Source organism: Anabrus simplex, chromosome 5 (assembly GCF_040414725.1).
Source record: "Anabrus simplex isolate iqAnaSimp1 chromosome 5, ASM4041472v1, whole genome shotgun sequence".
Taxonomy (NCBI): Eukaryota; Metazoa; Arthropoda; class Insecta; order Orthoptera; family Tettigoniidae; genus Anabrus; species Anabrus simplex.
In genome coordinates this window covers 342,226,456-342,246,695 of record NC_090269.1, presented here as the reverse complement: position 1 = coordinate 342,246,695, position 20,240 = coordinate 342,226,456, and the positions used below count along the sequence as shown (strand labels likewise).

The 20,240-nt window shown below is 39.0% G+C and overlaps 1 protein-coding gene across 1 annotated transcript; it reads left to right on the top strand.

Moving 5' to 3' along the window:
* The first annotated feature begins 6,610 nt into the window (after nt 1-6,610).
* LOC137501003 (putative nuclease HARBI1) lies at nt 6,611-19,487 on the top strand. Its single transcript, XM_068227827.1, has 2 exons — nt 6,611-6,745; nt 18,750-19,487. The coding sequence occupies exons 1-2, from the start codon at nt 6,611-6,613 to the stop codon at nt 19,485-19,487; spliced, it is 873 nt and encodes a 290-aa protein (XP_068083928.1).
* The last annotated feature ends 753 nt before the right edge of the window (nt 19,488-20,240 follow it).

The following is a 20,240-nucleotide window of genomic DNA, read 5'->3' as shown; positions in this document are numbered from 1 at the left end:
TTTCCTAACGCCGCCTGCGCCCCTGCCTCCTGGTTCACGTCAATACACCCTCCTGAAACTGGAGCAATTCAGACCATATGGCCCTAAAGCGCCCTGCTTTTGTAGTATTCTTAAAGGGAAGCTTCCAGAACTCTTTACTGATAGGTTGGATTCCAGAACACACACACAATTTAATTGGCTAAAAAAATATTTACAAGTTTCTGATAGGTTGATCACTACTGAAGACGGAACCAGCTGAAGTGTTGACAACTTGGCTACATAAACAAAACAATCCTCAAAACTTAAGGTTTGCCAACTGCAAAACATAAACATCCTTTATAAAATAATTAGAGTTCGTCCCTCTAGAGGGAGCAATTAAAGCAATGATAGAGACATCTAGCAGTTGAATACCAAAGTATCTTGTAGTACACTAGTTCAAGTTTGTTTACATACAATAGATGCCTTATAGAAGGCGCGCAGTTTAACTGGCCGGGGAAGATGTACCCCCGGTTCAGCTAATATTAACACAGAAGTTTCAACCATTGATATAGGTACACAGCTGTATACTAATGAAATTGTGAATTGAATGAGAACATTCATTCATTAAACTCTCTCCCAAGTTGGTGGTTATCCGTGACTGGGGGAGAGGACTTTTTATTTTTTATACAGTTCATTCATTCATCCACCCACTCAATCATGAGAAGAGTGTTTATTCCTTCATTTAAGCACGAACAAGATTCAATCATCATTCACTCACCAATTCATATAGTCATTCATTAATTCATTTAATGAATTAAGAATATACTATATGTTGTAATTCTAGGATAATTCTATGAAGACTGATGACATAAAGACTATATAACTCTGCCAACGTCTAGGACAAAATAAATAAAATAAAATAAAATAAAATAAAATAAAATAAAATAAAATAAAATAAAATAAAATAAAATAAAATAAAATAAATAAATAAATAAATAAATAAATAAATAAATAAATAAATAAATAAATAAATAAATAAATAAACTTAAAAACTATAATTTAGAAATTAGCTTGAAATAGTTAATACGTTCAATTGTAATGTTTAATGTACTAATAGATAAATAGTAATAAGGAAAAGAAAGCATGTATCAAAATACATTTTGGATTTCACTAAATCATTACTCCCTCCTAGTTTCAGGTGATCCGAAACTGGGAGATGGAAGAATTCTATTCTATTCTATTCGATTCTATTCGATTCTATTCTATTCTATTCTATTCTATTCTAGTGAAATAATATATTGCTTAGTGCACAGCTTGGATATTCCCCTGCTTAAATATCGAATTTAGAGAAATTCTGTTGAGCCACTTCCCCATGATGTCGCGACTAACAATTTGGACTTTACCCCACTCAGCTCGGCTAACTCGAGGATTTCTGAACATTTTCAAATTATCTAATCATCTTGGTGGTGTTAGATTCTCTGGTACAAGTTTTAAGTTCCAAGCATGCCTGGAAGTGCCTCGTTAATTTACTTCTATTTTCATTTTTATACCTACCACTTCATTTTGACTCTCAAGGCCTATCTCTGTTTTACCTCACACATAAACCTTAGTGACTAATTAGAGCAATATATGCTGATTTTGAGTTTTTTTAAAGGACTGCCTGCCGTAGGATATCAATGCAAACAGAATTGTTTTGCCTACTCTCTAAGAAGAAGCCGGCCCCGCGGTGTAGGGATAGCTTGCCTGCCTCTTACCAGGAGGCCCCGGGTTCGATTTCCGGCCAGGCCAGGGATTTTTACCTGGATCTAAGGGCTGGTTCAAGGTCCACTCAGCCTACATGATTACAATTGAGGAACTGTCTGACGGTGAGATGGTGACCCCGGTCTAGAAAGCCAAGAATAACGGCCGAGAGGATTCGTCGTGCTGACCACACGTGCAGGCCCTCGGGATGAGCAGCGGTCGCTGGGTAGGCCATGGCCCATCGGGGCAGTTACGCCATGATTTTTTTAATTAAGAAGGCGAGGAGAAGGTTGAACAAGATATTTTGATATTCTCCCTGTCATTATACATTTTATCCCTACGTTATCGTTTTAAAGCCACACTATATTAGTAAAGAATATAATACACATGCTATTTTGTTCCGTTCGGTAGCAAACATTGGAGTGCTTGTAGATCATCCTTTATTTCCGGTACTGACGTAGTGGATGAGGAAATATCACAGGAGTGTGGGAGATATTCGGAGAACAACGGTCGTTCACGATGGAACAGAGTGATCAGATTTGAAGAAGAGGTGGCGACAGTCAGCTTCCCGGTGAGTGACGTGGAACCCATTAAAAGAGAATGTGCGTCACATTGTTCATTTTTTATTTCAACTGGCCCATGATTGAGAACAGTTTCAGTCGAGCATGGCTTCTCCCTTTCTTTCACAGTGTTTTAAGCTAGAAATACAATTAAATCCATTCCAATAGTAGGCACTGTAGTTTCACCCTCGAGAGATCGGAGGGTCGGAAGTTGGGGCTGCCAGTATATTTTCTGATTATGGTTTTCGTTACACACTCTTTAGAAAATGACCTGAGCTTATTTCTACCCTCAATAATAGCACAGTCAGTTAATCGTGCTCTTCCCAAGATAACGGGTTTAAGGTTAGTGGCATTTTAGAGTGTTTAAATCTGACAGTTCCATATCCTTGACTTGTAGCATATTAAAGAAGTTTCGCGAAACAAAATTCTGACACTCTGTCTTTTAAAAACTATAGCAATTGAAGGTACGTTGAACAAACAGGATTACTGTTATCATCTTAATTATAAATATCCCTCTTCTCTTATTTTTGTTCCACCTGATCGTATCAGCATTCAGTATCAGTACTGCCTAGCTTCTCACCCCCCTTCTATGAAGCGGTACTGTATAACATATTCGGGAGCAGGTAAGTTGCGTCCCATGTTGGGTCGTCGTCGGTTGTTTAGAACTTTGAGAGAGACATTTTGAGGCATGTAAATGGCTGCGTCAGCAAAGACGATGCGTCTGGATGTGTTAATGATACAGGAAGAGAGAGGAGATTATAAAATATTCTTAATAGGTGTCAAAAACGGAAGGGCAGAGTGTGATGTAGGACTGTCCGTCAGGAATTATTGTCCTAACCTCTCCAACTGTTAAATTTACTCGTATCATTTGCGCATGTACGTGCCTAACACTGGGGCGTTCCTAGGTTGTTGCAATCGGTGCACCGTACCGGAACCCCCGAAGGTAGAGCCCCCAAATGAGGACCCCCATTAATGGTGGGGTTCCTGTTCAAAATATTTTTGAAGGCAATCTTTTGTTGACTGATCATGGTTCTTTGACTTTTAGCTATTCTGATGTATGTACTGCTTGCTGTATGTACTTAACTGCACCGGCACCTGTTACAACGGTCAAAACTGAAAGATCATTTTGTCAATTAACACTGATCAAAAGCTACCTCATAAGGTCTGTCTCAAGCATGCCCAAGTGGTTTCGCTCAATTGTCAGTGGAAAATGAAAGAGCACGACAGATTAACGTTGATAAAGTCGTTGATATATTTCCTGATATGAAATCACGAAAGAAAATATTCACATCTCAAGTGTGAATAAATAATAAATAAATAAATAAATAATCATTAATAATAATGATAATGAATAAATAATTTATTTTCCTGATATCAAGAAACTGTGGACCTGAAGCTTTGGTTTTTTTGTAAGTCTTTGCTTTTATTACTTGAAATTTACGTTTTGAATGGTTTTACGTTTACTACAGAATGCCTACTACCTATAGTAATGCAATTAAATAATATTTAGCTATTTTAAGTTTATGAAAAGTTCAATTAGTTTGTCCATTGCAATCAATTGATAAGTTTTATGAAGCACTGAAAGTTATCACAGTCAGGGTCAGGGATAATGCTAATAGGCAATTTCAATGCAACAATTGGAAATAGAACTGAAGGATATGAGAAGGCGATGAGTAAAAGTAGGGAAGATATGAAAATTAATAGGAATGGGAAGCGTTTACTGGACTACCGTGCCAGCGTGGGATTAGCAGTTACGAATACATTCTTCAAGCGTAAGACTGTTCACCGCTACACATGGGAGGGTAGGGGTACCAGATCCATAAAATACTGTATCATAACCGACTTTGAATTCAGTAAATCTGTTAGGTATGTGTGGGTATTCCGGAGTGGGGGGTGGGAGGTTCGTCTGATCTTCAGACGAATAAGGGTAGAGAATGTGCAGGGCGAGGGGATTATACGGAAGTAGGCTACATGGATATGATTAGCGAAAAGTTAAAAAAAAATAGACAGTCAGCTGGTTCAGGATATTGAAAGAGAATGAAGCAGATGTTCAGAATGGCAGGTACACAGGTTGTTCTTAATTGGGTTTTGATAGGATAAATAATATAGGTATTTAAAAATTAAATTTCAAGTGCCTTCCCCTAAACTACCATTTCAACCAGCGAGAATAAAAGTATGTATAGCCTAGACTATAGTTTCTTATTCACTGACTTTACACGCCGATTTCCATTAAATTATGATTAACCATTTTCTCGTGGCTCGGCATTAATATGGACTTAGCAACAAAAATCGAAATTCATGAATATCTCTGTTATTATAGCCGGTAGGTAGGCCCTACGGTAAAAATGTATAAGACATAAATGATCGAAAATTTAATTCCGTATAACTTTAGTTTTCATTGAATTCTCTTCAGCCATTTTCTCGTGATGCCCATACAGACAGACAGACAGACAGACAGACAGACAGACAGACAGACAGACAGACAGACAGACAGACAGACAGACAGACAGACAGACAGACAGACAGACAGACAGACAGACAGACAGACAGAGATGACGGAAAATTAACTGCGAGAGAAAAGATGGAAGGGATCCGACACTTCGAAATTTGAAGATATCGGCCTAAGGAAGACAAAGGCCACGAAGGGTGTGAAAATGAAAGGCTTCCACACGTAATAATGTCGGGGTCAGAAAAGAACAGGAGTTGATCAAGGGAGATCGTAAAGGAATGATCGCTTGAAGAATAAGACAAGTGGGTGTTATGAAAGAAGAAAGACTCCCTTTACATTAGATGCCCAAATATCACAGAGTCGGAAGAAAACTAAATATGAAGGCCTACAATGTCGAAAGCTCATTAAACTCATCAACAATAACATTACATTGACCACTGTATTTTGTGATGTGCTTTTCTCTTCTGTTGCCACTCATCTCCTGACATGTAGAGGATGTTTTCACATTAGAAATTGCGGGTTACATAAGTACAAAGGAATAGGAGCGGCTGATTCTCCCTGAATTTATAAACAATGATTGCATTTGAATCATTCAAACATAGGCTACAGCTACACTATTTGAAGTACTGACATTTTTGCGGACAGCCTGCCTGAATATTGGCGGGACGTAGCCGGGGAGTTAGATAACTTTCTTCTTTACCATGCAATTCCTTTGGTTCATAAACTTTCTGATAATCCTGGTACGTTACACACTGGTTCATCATAGTATTCCAGCAATTCCACCCCTACTCTGAGGCGCTGATTGGAATGAGCAGTGTACTCTCTTAAAGCAATTATGGCAGAGGAGTGTTCACGGCTGTCTGCGGCCTAGTCATTCCAGCTCGGGAACTTTGGACTGTTACGTTGGCAGCGTAGTACTGTTCGTTAAAACTGAGAAAATGTGCGGTTTTTCATTTGATCGAGTATTGCATATGATAGTATTGCTTTTAGTCGCGACATTCCTACTGATTTCATTGTAATAACCTTTGGTGATTTCAGTTGGGAAAAACACAAAGACAGTTTTTCTGAGGATGTAAAAAGTCAATGGAGAGTGAGAGTCTGCCATTATAATGAAAACTGCCCAATTCGATCGACTGGCAGTAGGCAAGTGGGTCTGCCATCATAATGAAAACTCTCCAACGTGACTGTGACTGATAGTAGGCAAGAGGGCCTAACATTACAATAAAAATTCCCTAACCCAGTCGTCACATTAGAAAAAACGTATGGTGACTTTCCCGTCGCGTTTCTGCGGTAGCGTTAAGAGCTATGCAGTTTAATATAATCTTACTCACAACGTAACACGTATTATTTACAGACGAATGGAAAGACAAGTTTGGGGATAGAATTAAGAAGAACAAGGCCATGTGCATGGCATTCGTACATCTAGAAAATAATTATATATACAACGTAGAATTTCATAGCGAAGCACGAGTGCATCAGCCAGTACTATAATAAAAAGATGGCTATCAGCAGCTATAGAGAATCATTAACCTGACGCCCTTTATCTATCTACTGTATATGAAGTAAAATGTGTGTCTGTTCCTTATACAAATCCATACCGTTCCACCAATCTGAAACAAATGTTGTAAACTTTCCTTTTAGGACCTTGCGGGTAAGAAATTTTAACAACCTTCTCCATTCCCTAGATTTAGGCCCTTTGGCACATTAACCTAGGCTAATATAGGCGAAATATCTAATTTGTCGTACAAGGACGGGACGAAGCTCATTTTAAGCCTCACGACATGAAGAACAAAACTCGGTCCCGAAAACCATGTTTTAAGGGCCTAAAACCAACCGTTATGGAGATGTTGGCATCTAACTACGCCGCTCTAGGAACCGGATGAAGAAATGACCAGCCGTAACCATGGCAACGTCAGCTCAAGGATTCGACAGTAGAATACAGGGCTGGTGGCTCGAAGTAGACATGTGCGTAAATGTAGACTACGCCAAGGAAACATTCTGCTACACATATGACTGTCTGGAAAAAAGCAATGTGGGGGTAAGCCACCCATAGGTGGGAGGTGAGGAGGGTGTGGCATATAAAAGTATCGAAAACAGTGTCGAATCAATCGGTTTCGGGGTCGCTGAGATGAACAGTGACACTCCACATGTCATGTAAGTCCAAGTTCAGTCTCCATCGGCATAGGGGGTGAAAAGGGGTGACAAAAAGTCCAAAATGGCTGATATTATGAATGCATGTGTGTGTATCCCTCCGGGCAGGAGTGAAAGGGGGTGAAGTATGATAGAAAACGACGAATATTAAAGTAGAAACCATAGTTTTCGGGGTCGGTGAGATGAATAGTGACACTCCAGTTGCCGTTAAATACCAGTTCAGCTGCATAGGCATGGTGAGGAGTGGTGATGAAATAAAATAATCTATGACTAAAACTTGAAATTAAACACATAACAATAACGCTTAAACTAATAGCTCTTAAAATATCAGTCAACGCCTCAATAACGAAATCTACAAAATTTCCCTTCACACATAATTAACAGGTAATAAAATACATAAGTATACAATCAATAAAGTGCCTGGGCAGCGGCGGGTAATATAGCTAGTTGTGAATAAATTCGACACACTTTTCAATGTTTTCCCAATGAAGGATTTCGTCTAAAATCATCTTCGATTGCTATTCTCTTCTCAAGCAGATTAACTAAGGAGAAGGAGTTTATTTGGTTTAATAAAACTCGAACAATATTTTCATCATAAAAAACAGGCAAAATGGTATTTTTAATCCGATATCATGCTTTTTTGTAGTGATAAATTGCTTTTTTTCAATTTAATATCGGTCTCGTCTTGATTGTTCACGGTAAACACCAAAATTTGATTTCTTTTTAAATTTGTATAATGTTTATAGATTTTCTGGCCACGCAAAATCGGGACAATCCCTATTAACGAGACAAATTCATCAATTGTGCTGTAACGCACTAAAAATTCTTTTTAACAAATTAATCGGAATTCAATCCATCAATCACTCAGTCAAATAATCAGTAAATCAGTCATCAATGATCTGAATTTAGAGCTGTCGCCCAGGTGGCAGATTCCATATCAGATTTTTACGTAGCTTAGTCTTAAATATTTTCAACGAATTTGAAAATTTATCGAACGTTTCCCTTGATAATTTATTCCAATCCCTTTTTCCTAGACCTATAAATAAATATTTGCCTCAGTCTGTCCCCTAGAATTACTCAGATGCGGTTAAAATTTCTGGCCCGACAGGGAATCGAGCCCGAAACTTTCTTAATTAAAGATGGCTAAGAAGTAGGACTTCATTCTGCCGTAACTATTACAAAATATAATTCTGATGTACTTAACCTTCAAAAATTTAGTAATGCCTTGCAATTTTCTTCACTTCCCTTCCCTTTCAAAGCTCAAAGTTCTCAAAAGATAGATAATAGGCTTACTGTATTTCTGGAATATGCATATTTTCTCAAAGGAAGTTCTTTACCTTTTCCTTTCGAGCATTGTAACTCTTATTAACAAGGGTTGATTAATTTCACCCTCACTACATGTATTATTTATTTATTTATTTACTTATTTATTATTTCTTCCAAATATTATTTTTTTCATTAAAGTTTTTTTTTTTAATCTTCATTTCACAGTCAAACTATGATGTGTTTGGAATGTTTTCATAATGTGCAAAGCTGTGCAATTCGCTGCAAAGGCTACTTCCATTCCGTACGGAATATCCATGAAAAGTCGTGAAACAAATGAGCGGCACGTAGCGAGTTCATTTGCAAGGTAGAAATAAATGCACAAACTAACAAACTTGTAAAGTAGAAATAAGAATACTCAGCTGTGTAAGAGAATGTATTGAACGTATGCAATGCTGCCCATTTAAGGGTTAAAGATAAGACTTGCTTTGTAAACAGACTAGCAGATTTTGAATTCTGTTGGACAACACCTTTTCTTGAGTTTATTTTGCTGAGAGGATGAAAAGTGGAATTTAAACTATACATAAACGGGTCACTAATTATGATATGTAGTTCCCACATCTTTGACCACCCTTGGGTAGGATGAGACTCATGAGGCAGCTCTCCTTATCATAATGATTGAAAGTAAATAATGATTCAGAAAGTGATGGAACCAACCAGAGGGAAAAATATCCTGGATGTCGTGCTGATAAAACCAGATGAGCTCTATAGGGAAACTGAAGTAATAGATGGTATTAGTGATCATGAAGCTGTTTTTGTCGTAGTTAAAAATAAATGTGATAGAAAGGAAGGTCTTAAAAGTAGGACTGTTAGGCAGTACCATATGGCTGATAAAGCAGGCATGAGGCAGTTTCTAAAAAGTAATTATGATCGGTGGAAAACGGTAAATAAAAATGTAAACAGACTCTGGGATGGGTTTAAAGAAATTGTTGAGGAATGCGAAAACAGGTTTGTACCATTAAGGGTGGTAAGGAATGGTAAAGACCCACCTTATTATAATAGAGAAATAAAGAGATTAAGAAGGAGGTGCAGACTGGAAAGAAATAGAGTTAGAAATGGCTGTGGAAGTAAGGAGAAATTGAAGGAACTTACTAGAAAATTGAATCTAGCAAAGAAGGCAGCTAAGGATAACATGATGGCAAGCATAATTGGCAGTCATACGAATTTTAGTGAAAAATGGAAGGGTATGTATAGGTATTTTAAGGCAGAAACAGGTTCCAAGAAGGACATTCCAGGAATAATTAATGAACAAGGGGACTGTGTATGTGAGGATCTTCAAAAGGCAGAAGTATTCAGTCAGCAGTATGTAAAGATTGATGGTTACAAGGAAAATGTCGAGATAGAGGAGGAGACTAAAGCCAAAGAAGTAATAAAATTTACATATGATAACAATGCCATTTACAATAAGATACAAAAGTTGAAAACTAGAAAAGCGGCCGGAATTGATCAGATTTCTGGGGATATACTAAAGACAATGGGTTGGGATATAGTACCATATCTGAAGTACTTATTTGATTATTGTTTGGTCGGAGGAGCTATACCAAATGAATGGAGAGTTGCTATAGTGGCCCCTGTGTATAAAGGAAAGGGTGATAGACATAAAGCTGAAAATTACAGGTCAGTAAGTTTGACATGCATTGTATGTAAGCTTTGGGAAGGCATTCTTTCTGATTATATTAGACATGTTTGCGAAATTAATAACTGGTTCGATAGAAGGCAATTCGGTTTTAGGAAAGGTTATTCCACTGAAGCTCAACTTGTAGGATTCCAGCAAGATATAGCAGATATCTTGGATTTAGGAGGTCAAATGGACTGTATCGCGATTGACCTGTCTAAAGCATTTGATAGGGTGGATCATGGGAGACTACTGGCAAAAATGAGTGCAATTGGACTAGACAAAAGAGTGACTGAATGGGTGGCTATATTTCTAGAAAATAGATCTCAGAGAATTAGGGTAGGTGAAGCTTTATTTGACCCTGTAATAATTAAGAGGGGAATTCCTCAAGGCAGTATTATCGGACCTTTATGTTTTCTTATATATATAAATGATATGAGTAAAGGAGTGGAATCGGAGGTAAGGCTTTTTGCGGATGATGTTATTCTCTATAGAGTGATAAATAAGTTACAGGATTGTGAGCAACTGCAGCGTGACCTCGAAAATGTTGTGAGATGGACAGCAGGCAATGGTATGATGATAAACGGGGTTAAAAGTCAGGTTATGAGTTTCACAAATAGGAAAAGTCCTCTCAGTTTTAATTATTGCGTTGATGGGGTGAAAGTTCCTTTTGGGGATCATTGTAAGTATCTAGGTGTTAATATAAGGAAAGATCTTCATTGGGGTAATCACATAAATGGGATTGTAAATAAAGGGTACAGATCTCTGCACATGGTTATGAGGGTGTTTAGGGGTTGTAGTAAGGATGTAAAGGAGAGGGCATATAAGTCTCTGGTAAGACCCCAACTAGAGTATGGTTCCAGTGTATGGAACCCTCACCAGGATTACCTGATTCAAGAACTGGAAAAAATCCAAAAAAAGCAGCTCGATTTGTTCTGGGTGATTTCCGACAAAAGAGTAGCGTTACAAAAATGTTGCAATGTTTGGGTTGGGAAGAATTGAGAGAAAGAAGAAGAGCTGCTCGACTAAGTGGCATGTTCCGAGCTGTCAGCGGAGAGATGGCGTGGAATGACATTAGTGGACGAATAAGTTTGAATGGCGTTTATAAAAGTAGGAAAGATCACAATATGAAGATAAAGTTGGAATTCAAGAGGACAAACTGGGGCAAATATTAATTTATAGGAAGGGGAGTTAGGGATTGGAATAACTTACCAAGGGAGATATTCAATAAATTTCCAATTTCTTTGAAATCATTTAGGAAAAGGCTAGGAAAGCAACAGATAGGGAATCTGCCACCTGGGCGACTGCCCTAAATGCAGATCAGTATTTATTGATTGATTGATTGATTGATTGATTGATTGATTGATTGATTGATTGATTGATTGATTGATTGATTGATTGATTGTATGGCGGATGCTGTGTTGAGAAATAGCATAGTTTCACTCTTCAGAATATATTATCTTTCATTGCTTTGCAACAGCACTCTTCCTGTTCCAATGCAGCAGTTCTTGTATAATATAATATAATATAATATAATATAATATAATATAATATAATATAATATAATATAATATAATATAATATAATATAATATAATATAATATAATATAATATAATATAATATAATATAATATAATATAATATAATATAATATAATATAATATAACTGCTACCACTTATACTACATTACGACCCTAAAAGACGATAAAATGTTCGCAATACAGCTCATGTCAATACATGAAGGACTTGACGAGTTTTGCAGTGTGTCACACTAAAATACAATTTACAATACAAAGCTTAGACTATTCGTTTCTAGAGGAATTATTATTCAAGAGTTCTGTACATATGGCGAATGAGAAGTGAGGTGAGAGACACAAGACAATAACTTTGAAGTGATGCCAAGAATGCAGCAACTCATAAGGTTGGAGGACACTATCCCCTCCCTTCTAAATAATACACATAGCTTGTTAGGGACAAGACTTGTGTGACCAAATGAAGTATTTCGTGACAGGAATTAATGTAATCAAGCATTATATTATAGAATGAGGCCGACATGCCATGTTATGTAATCATACAAACTGGGCATTTATACTTTTAGTAATTCGTATTGCGGCAATGCTACTTGTTCTCGTAAATCGTCTGAAGAGTAAACAAGGATCTTCTTCGAGACGAACAAAATGAAATCTCTTGCAGATCAATCGGTAAATACAATAATTTATAACTGTCAGCTTTTTCGCTTTTAATTAACCTGTTTCCTTTTCAAGTGCGATACTGTTAACATACAGTATGTTTTCTTTTTCAGGTAGTTTATCAATTTAGTACTCAAAATCAATTGGCAGACTGAAGAACCTAACAGTTAAATTAACTGAGTCGAAACTGAAAAATTACAACAACAAAGAAAGGCAATAATGGTCCATTTTCGGATGTTCCACATTTACCTCATCTACCAGCTGCTGAATTCCACTCAGAAGACTAAGGTTCGAAACCCGGTCGATTCTGGACTGAGATTTTCATCTCAAAAATTACATTGTATCAGGAAGGACATCTGTACCTTAATTAAGGCCACGGCCGCTTCCTTCCCATTCCTAGGCCTTTCCTATCCCATCGTCGCCATAAGACCTATCTGTGTCGGTGCGACGTAAAGCAAATAGTAAAATGGGAAACCACGGAAAACCATCTTCAGGGCTGCAGACAGTGGGGCTCGAAACCACTATCTCCCGGATTCAAGTTCACAGCTGCGCGCCCCTGACCGCACGGCCAACTCGCCCGGTCAAATGTATTGTTACTTGATGTAAAATAGTGGCATAACTTGATTAGCAACGCGACTTTCCTTCGAAGGCACATGGCTGCAACTCGAAGAAGTTACCAAAATAATGAGAAATGCTAGAGAGAGAATATGAGGTGTAATGACTGTAAGTTGAGCCAGTTACGTCTGATATTGAAGACGTTGCTGGCGTTGGAATAACTGAATCAAGAAAGTGTTCGGCAGACTATTGTTATTTATGGCGCATACTGTTATTTACTTTTTCATAAAATACTGTCAGTTTACATTAATTATATAAACTTATACTATTGATGCTATACACATCGTAGTTACCAAAATATTCTGGTTCATTTCTGTTAATTATTTTTTAAAGCACAAAACACAGGTTATGTTATAATGTATATTATATTGATATAGTGTGATTGACAAACTGAAAAGCTTTTATGTTACATTTAATTAAGTCGACACGGGAAAATATGGCTTCCTTCTTATAAAATGATGTGGGATCCGATGCCAACTGCTGCGCAGTACGTCGTCTTGCCCTTATGACCAGATCATGGCCCCCTCGGTCTGTTGTCGTTCTTGCCCTGGTATGCAGGTTACAGTTTCGGACTCTGCAAACAGCAGCCACATAAAGTCATCTAGCCACGTCAACAGGAGACTGCAGTTTTCATGCTTGCTATCGTTCTCCACCGCAGCGAGTCTTCCAGGCGTCCTCTCTTTGCCAGAGCGGAATGGCAATACGATGCCTGATGATGCTGGACTGATACAAACAGTCAACCGCGCGGTAGGGGCACGCACAACCGTTGTTGTCATGGTTGAACGTGACGGGAATGCTGTCTGTCGTTTAGAATGCGATTGTATGGTAATGTGTTTACATTGTACGGACAGCTGTTTACGTTTGAATACCACTTGGTACGATTGTATGATATAACGGACATAGGATGGAGACATGAATGTTTCTGATTTTATGCTGGACCCCTGTGTATATTATTTTTTTTAAAAGAAACATTTGTCCAGTACACACTTTGGCAATAAATCTGCCTGGTTCTGTTACGTCAGAGAAGCAATAAGTGGCATTTAGAGTAATTTGTAGGAGATTTCATCACTTAAACTCGTTCTAAATTGATAGACGTGTATTCTTTCGTTGGCAAAGTGCAGGGAAACTTAACTACGGTGTACTAACTAGCCAAGAAATATCAATGAAAATGCGTTCCGTCCTTCTGGTCGTGCTTGTAGTTGGAGACTTCAGCATTTTCAACCGATCATTTTGATAGGGATTATTCTTGTTTTAAGGGAACTAACATCTAGATCATCAGCCCCCTTCTTTCAGTCGACCATACTTTGTTTCAGGAAATGTACACTCTTAGGGAATAATTGGTTTTTTGTAAGCAAGCTGTTTAATTAAGCAATCGTCTTTTTCTTCCTAGCCTTTTCCTAATTACTTGGGGCGCCGCTATATGTGAATTAAACCCCGGTTTAGAGCCGGATGTATTTCGTGACGCCATCCAAACCTGGAGGGATGTATTTACAATGGTGTGTTTTTCTGGTGGTTTTCAGTGTGCCGCGATATGTTTGTATGCATATGAAGACGAACACAAATACTCAACTCGCGAGCTAGAGAAATTAACCAGATACAATTAAAAGCCTCGGCGTGGTCGGGAATCGAACCCGGGGCCCTCTTAACTGAAGGCCACCACGCTACCCTTTCATTCAAGGAGCTGGTCTGTTCTGTTTAACCCACTACAGTACTACTGAAAGGTTTTCATTCCGTCGCTGAACGGGATGCCAGGCCTCCTAGACGATAACGTCGTCTTTCAGGTCAGGGAGATGTTCAGAGAAGGTGAGGGGGATAGCGGCTGTGGAGGATAATGGAAAACCACGGAAAACCATTACCAGGACAGCCGACGGTGGGACCAACCCCTCTCCGTCTCCTAAATGCGGAGCCGCGGCCACCCCTCCTCTGCTCGGTTGGTCGGTTGGAGTGTAGAACTGTCGGATCATGGACCAGCCGTTGCCACTTGTAGACCGAAGCCTACTCTGCAACCACAGACCATTTAACCAATAATGAATGATGCTTGGTTCGTTAGTTTTCAATTGTTTTTGAATGGCCGTTCTTATCAGCTGATTCGAGATAGGAATATTAGATACCGGTACCAACATTACAGGCACGTGTGAGTGTAGTGCATGTGATTTGAACTGTCTTTTCATTGAAAATCTTGCTGTTTTGAACCATAGAGTGTTTGTGTTATTATTCAAGAGTCGTGAAGGTATCTACTCTAGGGTTAATTGGGATAAATCGTATAGCTTCTACTTTGATACTCTTTTTTTTTCTTTGCTAGTGGATTTACGTCGCACCGACACAGATAGGTCTTATGGTGACGATGGGATAGGAAAGTCCCAGGAGTTGGAAGGAAGCAGCCGTGGTCTTAATTAAGGTACAGCCACAGCATTTGCCTGTTGTGAAAATGGGAAACCACGGAAAACCGTCTTCAGGACTGCTGACAGTGGGATTCGAACCCACTATCTCCCGGATGCAAGCTCACAGCCGCGCGTTCCTAACCGCACGGCCAACTCGCCCGGTACTTCGATACTCTTACTGCATGAACGTGTCAGTTATAAAATACTTGTAGCTCCCCGGTATCAACAGCTAATCATGTAATCAGATTTGTATTAACATACCCATGCGAAAGAGAAAATGCTCGATGACTCATGGCATGAGGAAGGGTATAGGGTCTTAAACTCCCGACCATTACCCAAAATGTGCCAGGATGATTCCAGAAATACCTGGAATAATACTGAAGAATCTTTATATGGACCCAAAACTATTACAATATCAACTCATTTATTTAAAAACCCAAAATTAAGAAAAGTATTATTATATTTTTGTAGTGGTATTTGCAATATCATGTTGCCCAAAACGCAGTGAAGAGGTACTGTTTAGTGGTGAAACACAGCTGACTATTGTCTGCAAACTTATGAACTGTAAATGCGAGTATGTTACAGCAAAAGGCTTGTGATGAATACCCCTTCAATAGTGGTACAGTTGGAGGTAAACATTCTCATTTAACAAAAGGCGTAAATTACATCCCGACCCTCTCTTGTAGGACATTAACTAAGTTTAATGCATACGACATTTTTGTTGTTGTTGTTGTTGTTGTAGACAACTGAATTTCAAGTACCTGTAGGCCTACATTTAGGTGGTCCAAACCATTGTTAGTGAAGCTGAGTTATTCCTTCAGGCGACCAACGGACCGACTGTTCGTCTTTAAAGGGCCCTTTACACGCTCAGACTTGTCTGCGCAGACCACGTTTGCAACGACCGTCTGCACATCTGGTCTGCACTGTCCACGCTGCGTTTACACGTTCCGACCATTTGTACAGCTTTCGCACAGTCCTGTCGAGACGAGCACAGGTAGTATTTCCTGACCATGGCCAGATTAAGTAAATTAAATTACAAAGCGGTACTTCTATCTAGTGTTGTTATTTCGGAAGTTAAAAAGAGGAAGAAATTACAACGTAGAAGATGGGCAAAAGACTGGCTTCTACAACGTGTTTCGCTTTCGCACGTTAATCTTTTGAAGGAGTTAAAACTGGAAAAAGATGACTGGTTTAACTACCTGAGAATGGACGAAGAGACATTCTTAGTGCTGTTGCAGTATGTCACACCGTATATAAGGAGAGAAGACAGTGTAATAAAAAAATCGATAAGTGCATTTGAAAGACTTGTAGTAACATTGAGGTTTCTGGCAACGGGAAGAAGCTATGCGGACCTTAAATTTTCTGCTATAGTGTCTCCTTCATCGTTAAGCCACATCATTCCGGAAACATGCCGTGCTATATATGAAGTACTAAGAGAGGAATATTTAAAGGTGAGAATTCAAAGGCATTATTTTGCTTAGCTAAAATAGATTGCGTGTTCCTTCCTCAGCTGCTGGAGTTCCGTAGCTATAAATTGAGTGCATTCATTCATTCATTCATTCATTCATCAATAATAAGGGCTCTCTCTTCAGCCGGTGGTTATCCGTGACAGGGAGAGAAGAGTACCGGTATTTATTGGGTCATGCAAATATGCATGAATACAATTCAATCGTGCAATCATTTATTCATTCATTCGTTCATTCATTCATTCATCTATACATGCAGTTATTCACAATGTGTGTTGTAATTGTAGTATAACTGTACCAGGTACAGAATTGTGACATGAAGCACTAATTGAACTCACTAAGTATTAAGATAGGCCTACATGTTTTCCTAGATCATATAACACTGTTAACATCTAGGACAAAATTAACTAATTAATTAATTAAATACAATTTAAAGATTGGGTGTAAATAGTTAGTAGGCTTAATTTTAATGTTTAATGTCGTAATAGATGAAGAAGTTGTGATCCAAAATTGGTGGATGGAAGTAATGTATTTTATTCTCTACCAGTTTTAGTGTGATTAAGTTAATGTATTCATGTGCAATCAAAAAAATAAGTGGTATTGCTGGATTTATTAATTAATTAATACATGGTAGTAGGAACAACGTGAAACCATAATTGTAAATTGTAAAAAGTATAATATAATGGAAATAATATAAACATAAAGCAGAAGGAAAATAGCATTCTAACTGATTAAAATGTACTGTTTTCATTTGGATCAAATGTTTGCACAAACTGGGCCACGATGTTGCTGTTTTCAGGTCCCCTATTTGATAATTCTTGGAAACTTATTTGATCTCGAAACAGAGTAGTCCGCGGAGGTTGCTGCATATGAGGCCTAAACTGTCCAGAAGTATTGTGATCTTCTAGTGCGGTTAGTCTCGTGTATCTACTAAGATTTTTAAGCTGTGCCTCGAAGAAAACTTCGCTAATGATCTTTTCTGCATATATTCGTTGAGTTGCATCTGAGCACCTCAACTTCTCAGCATACACTTTACCGACAGCATCGGTGCCGTCTTCTTTTTCTAGTTGATTTACTTTCGCAACTACTACCGATAGTGGATCTTCTTTCATTGGTCTTTTTCTCGACCTTCTGATGGTTACACCCTTAGACGTTGATGGTGTGGTAATGCATGAGGAAGAAGATCCTGGGGTAGAAATTCCTTCCAACGTACTGCATTCTTCTGGGTCCAATTCCGGTTCCTTCCTTTGATCCTCACTTTCTTCTGAATCATCTGGAGGCCGAACCTCTTGCATATCCTGCAGGAAATAGGCACATAATTAATATGTTATTATACGAATGAAAATAATATATAAGTAAAGCAAAGTCATCTTTGCACAGACCATGAAGGCCCTCGGAGGAGTGGAAGGTTGAAGGCTACCACACTATCCGTAACCTCGGCACTTGGTGGGATAGAGTGGTCAGCTCTACACCCGGCCACCTTTGCCACCAGAAATTAACCCCTTAACTTAGTCTGACGCTTAAAGGCATCAACAGCTGTCACACGCGTATTGTGTTTGATACCTTTAGGCGTTTTTCTAATTCCAAATGTATTCATTCGTATGCTGTAGGTGTCTGGCTATTTTTAATCACTTCTACCATAGGTATACTAACGTTAAGGGGTTAACCTGGTACTCATTTTTGTTGTAGGCTAAGTGTACTTCTGGCCGGCCCCGCGGTGTAGGGGTAGCGTGTCTGCCCATTGTCCGGATGCCCCGGGCTCGATTCCCGGCCAGGTATGAAGTTTTTAACCTGCACCTGAGGGCTGGTCCGAGGTCCACTCAGCCTACGTGATTACAACTGAGGAGCTATTTGACGGTGATATGGCGACCCGGTGAAGAAAGCCAACATTAACGGCCGTCGTGCTGACCACACGACACCTCGTAATCTGCAGGCCCACGGGCTGAGCAGCGGTCGGTTGGTAGGCCAAAAGTCTTTCAAGGTTGTAAGGCCACGGTATTTTTCTCAGTGAATCTCAGGGCCATGTGCACCTCCGGAAGTGGAAGTCTCGTTTCTTACATTTTTGGCTTCCTGACGGGGAACCGAACCCGCGTGCCTCCGGTTGGGCCGAGTACACCTTCACCGCCTCAGCTAGACAGTCCCTCAATTAAAATAAAATGAAGTTAAAACAAATTAAAAGGTTGGTTTTTAAGTAGTTGGCATATTATACATTTTCCTACAGAATTAACAGTTACCACTGTATTGTATAGCCAATTTCAAGATTAATGTTTGACTGAAAATGTGTTTGTGTTTTTATTTCTAGTTTCCAAAGTCCGAGGAGGACTGGAGGCATATTGCAAAGGATTTTGAAGAAAAATGGAATTTTCCACATGCACTGGGAGCCGTAGATGGAAAGCATGTACGGATTATTCCTCCAGCTAATAGCGGTTCATTCTATTTTAACTACAAAGGTTATCACAGCCTCGTTTTAATGGGTATAGTCAATGCTAACTATGAATTCATACTGGTTGATTTTGGTGTCAATGGTCGTATATCGGATGGAGGTGTCCTGGAATATACGGAGTTCTACAGAAGGCTAATAAGTAATAAGCTGAACGTTCCCAAACCTGCGATATGTGAGGATCTACCGTTTGTTTTCATCGGAGATGAAGCGTTTTCCCTGCGAGAGAACTTTATGAAACCATTCAGCCAGAAGAATTTGACAGAGGACAGACGTGTTTACAACTACTTCTTATCACGAGCTCGAAGAGTTGTGGAAAACGCGTTTGGAATTTTAAGTGCTAGATTCAGGATTTTCCATACTGCAATCTCCTTGAAACCAGATAACATAGATGCCGTTGTAATGGCATGTTGTGTGTTGCATACTTTCTTGCGACGAAAGTGTGCTTCATACATTACTGCAGCAGATCTGGAAGGATCTACTACCGAGGATAATCCTCTTGTAGGGTTGCGGATAGGGCACAACAGGAATTGTTCATTAGATCCTAAATCCGTTCGAGAAATGTTCGTTTCGTATTTCAGAGTAACAAGTACAACTTAATGGTTAATGGTTTTCAGTTTTCGCTGTGTTTTGAAATGAAAAAGGCTTCACAAATGTTTTGATGGTTGTGCAGTAGACAACATTGATTACCTTACACTGTACTGATGTGTACAACTGTATATTTGTTCGTAACTACATTGTATTAATTAAAAAAGTATATTGCAACTACACTGGCTGTTTAACTTACCGTTTGTTGTGCTGGTTCGTCCATGTTTGAGATCGATGGCCGAGGCAGTTCTTGATCTTGTAGAAAGGACAGCATATCAAAGTACCACAATGTTGGAGTGTACTTCATCACTTCCGGCTCCTGAGCGCTTTGAGTGCTGAACTTTCTTTAACTCCCTTCTGTACGCACTCCGAAGATTGTTAATTTTCTTCACAACCATTTCACGGTCCGCACTGATTTCCACTTCTTTAAGTTTAGAAACTAATACATCATATGCCGCGTTTTTTTTATTCCGGTCACTGTATTCTTTGCACTTGATTTTCCAAACACTTGGCAATGATTTATAGAGTTCTATGAATTCAGTCATAAATGTACGGGTACAATTACGCGAATCTTGAGTAAACTCACTCATAGCTGTTCCTGTATTGAGAGCAAACACTAGGCTACAGTACAACACTACATACACGCTCCCAGACGAAGGACTCTGCTATCTGTCTGCAGCGTTGTCTGCGCAAGCTTTACACGCTCAGACTTGTCTGCGCGTGGTCTGTGTTAATTCAAACTCCGCCAGACTTTGCACAGGCCGA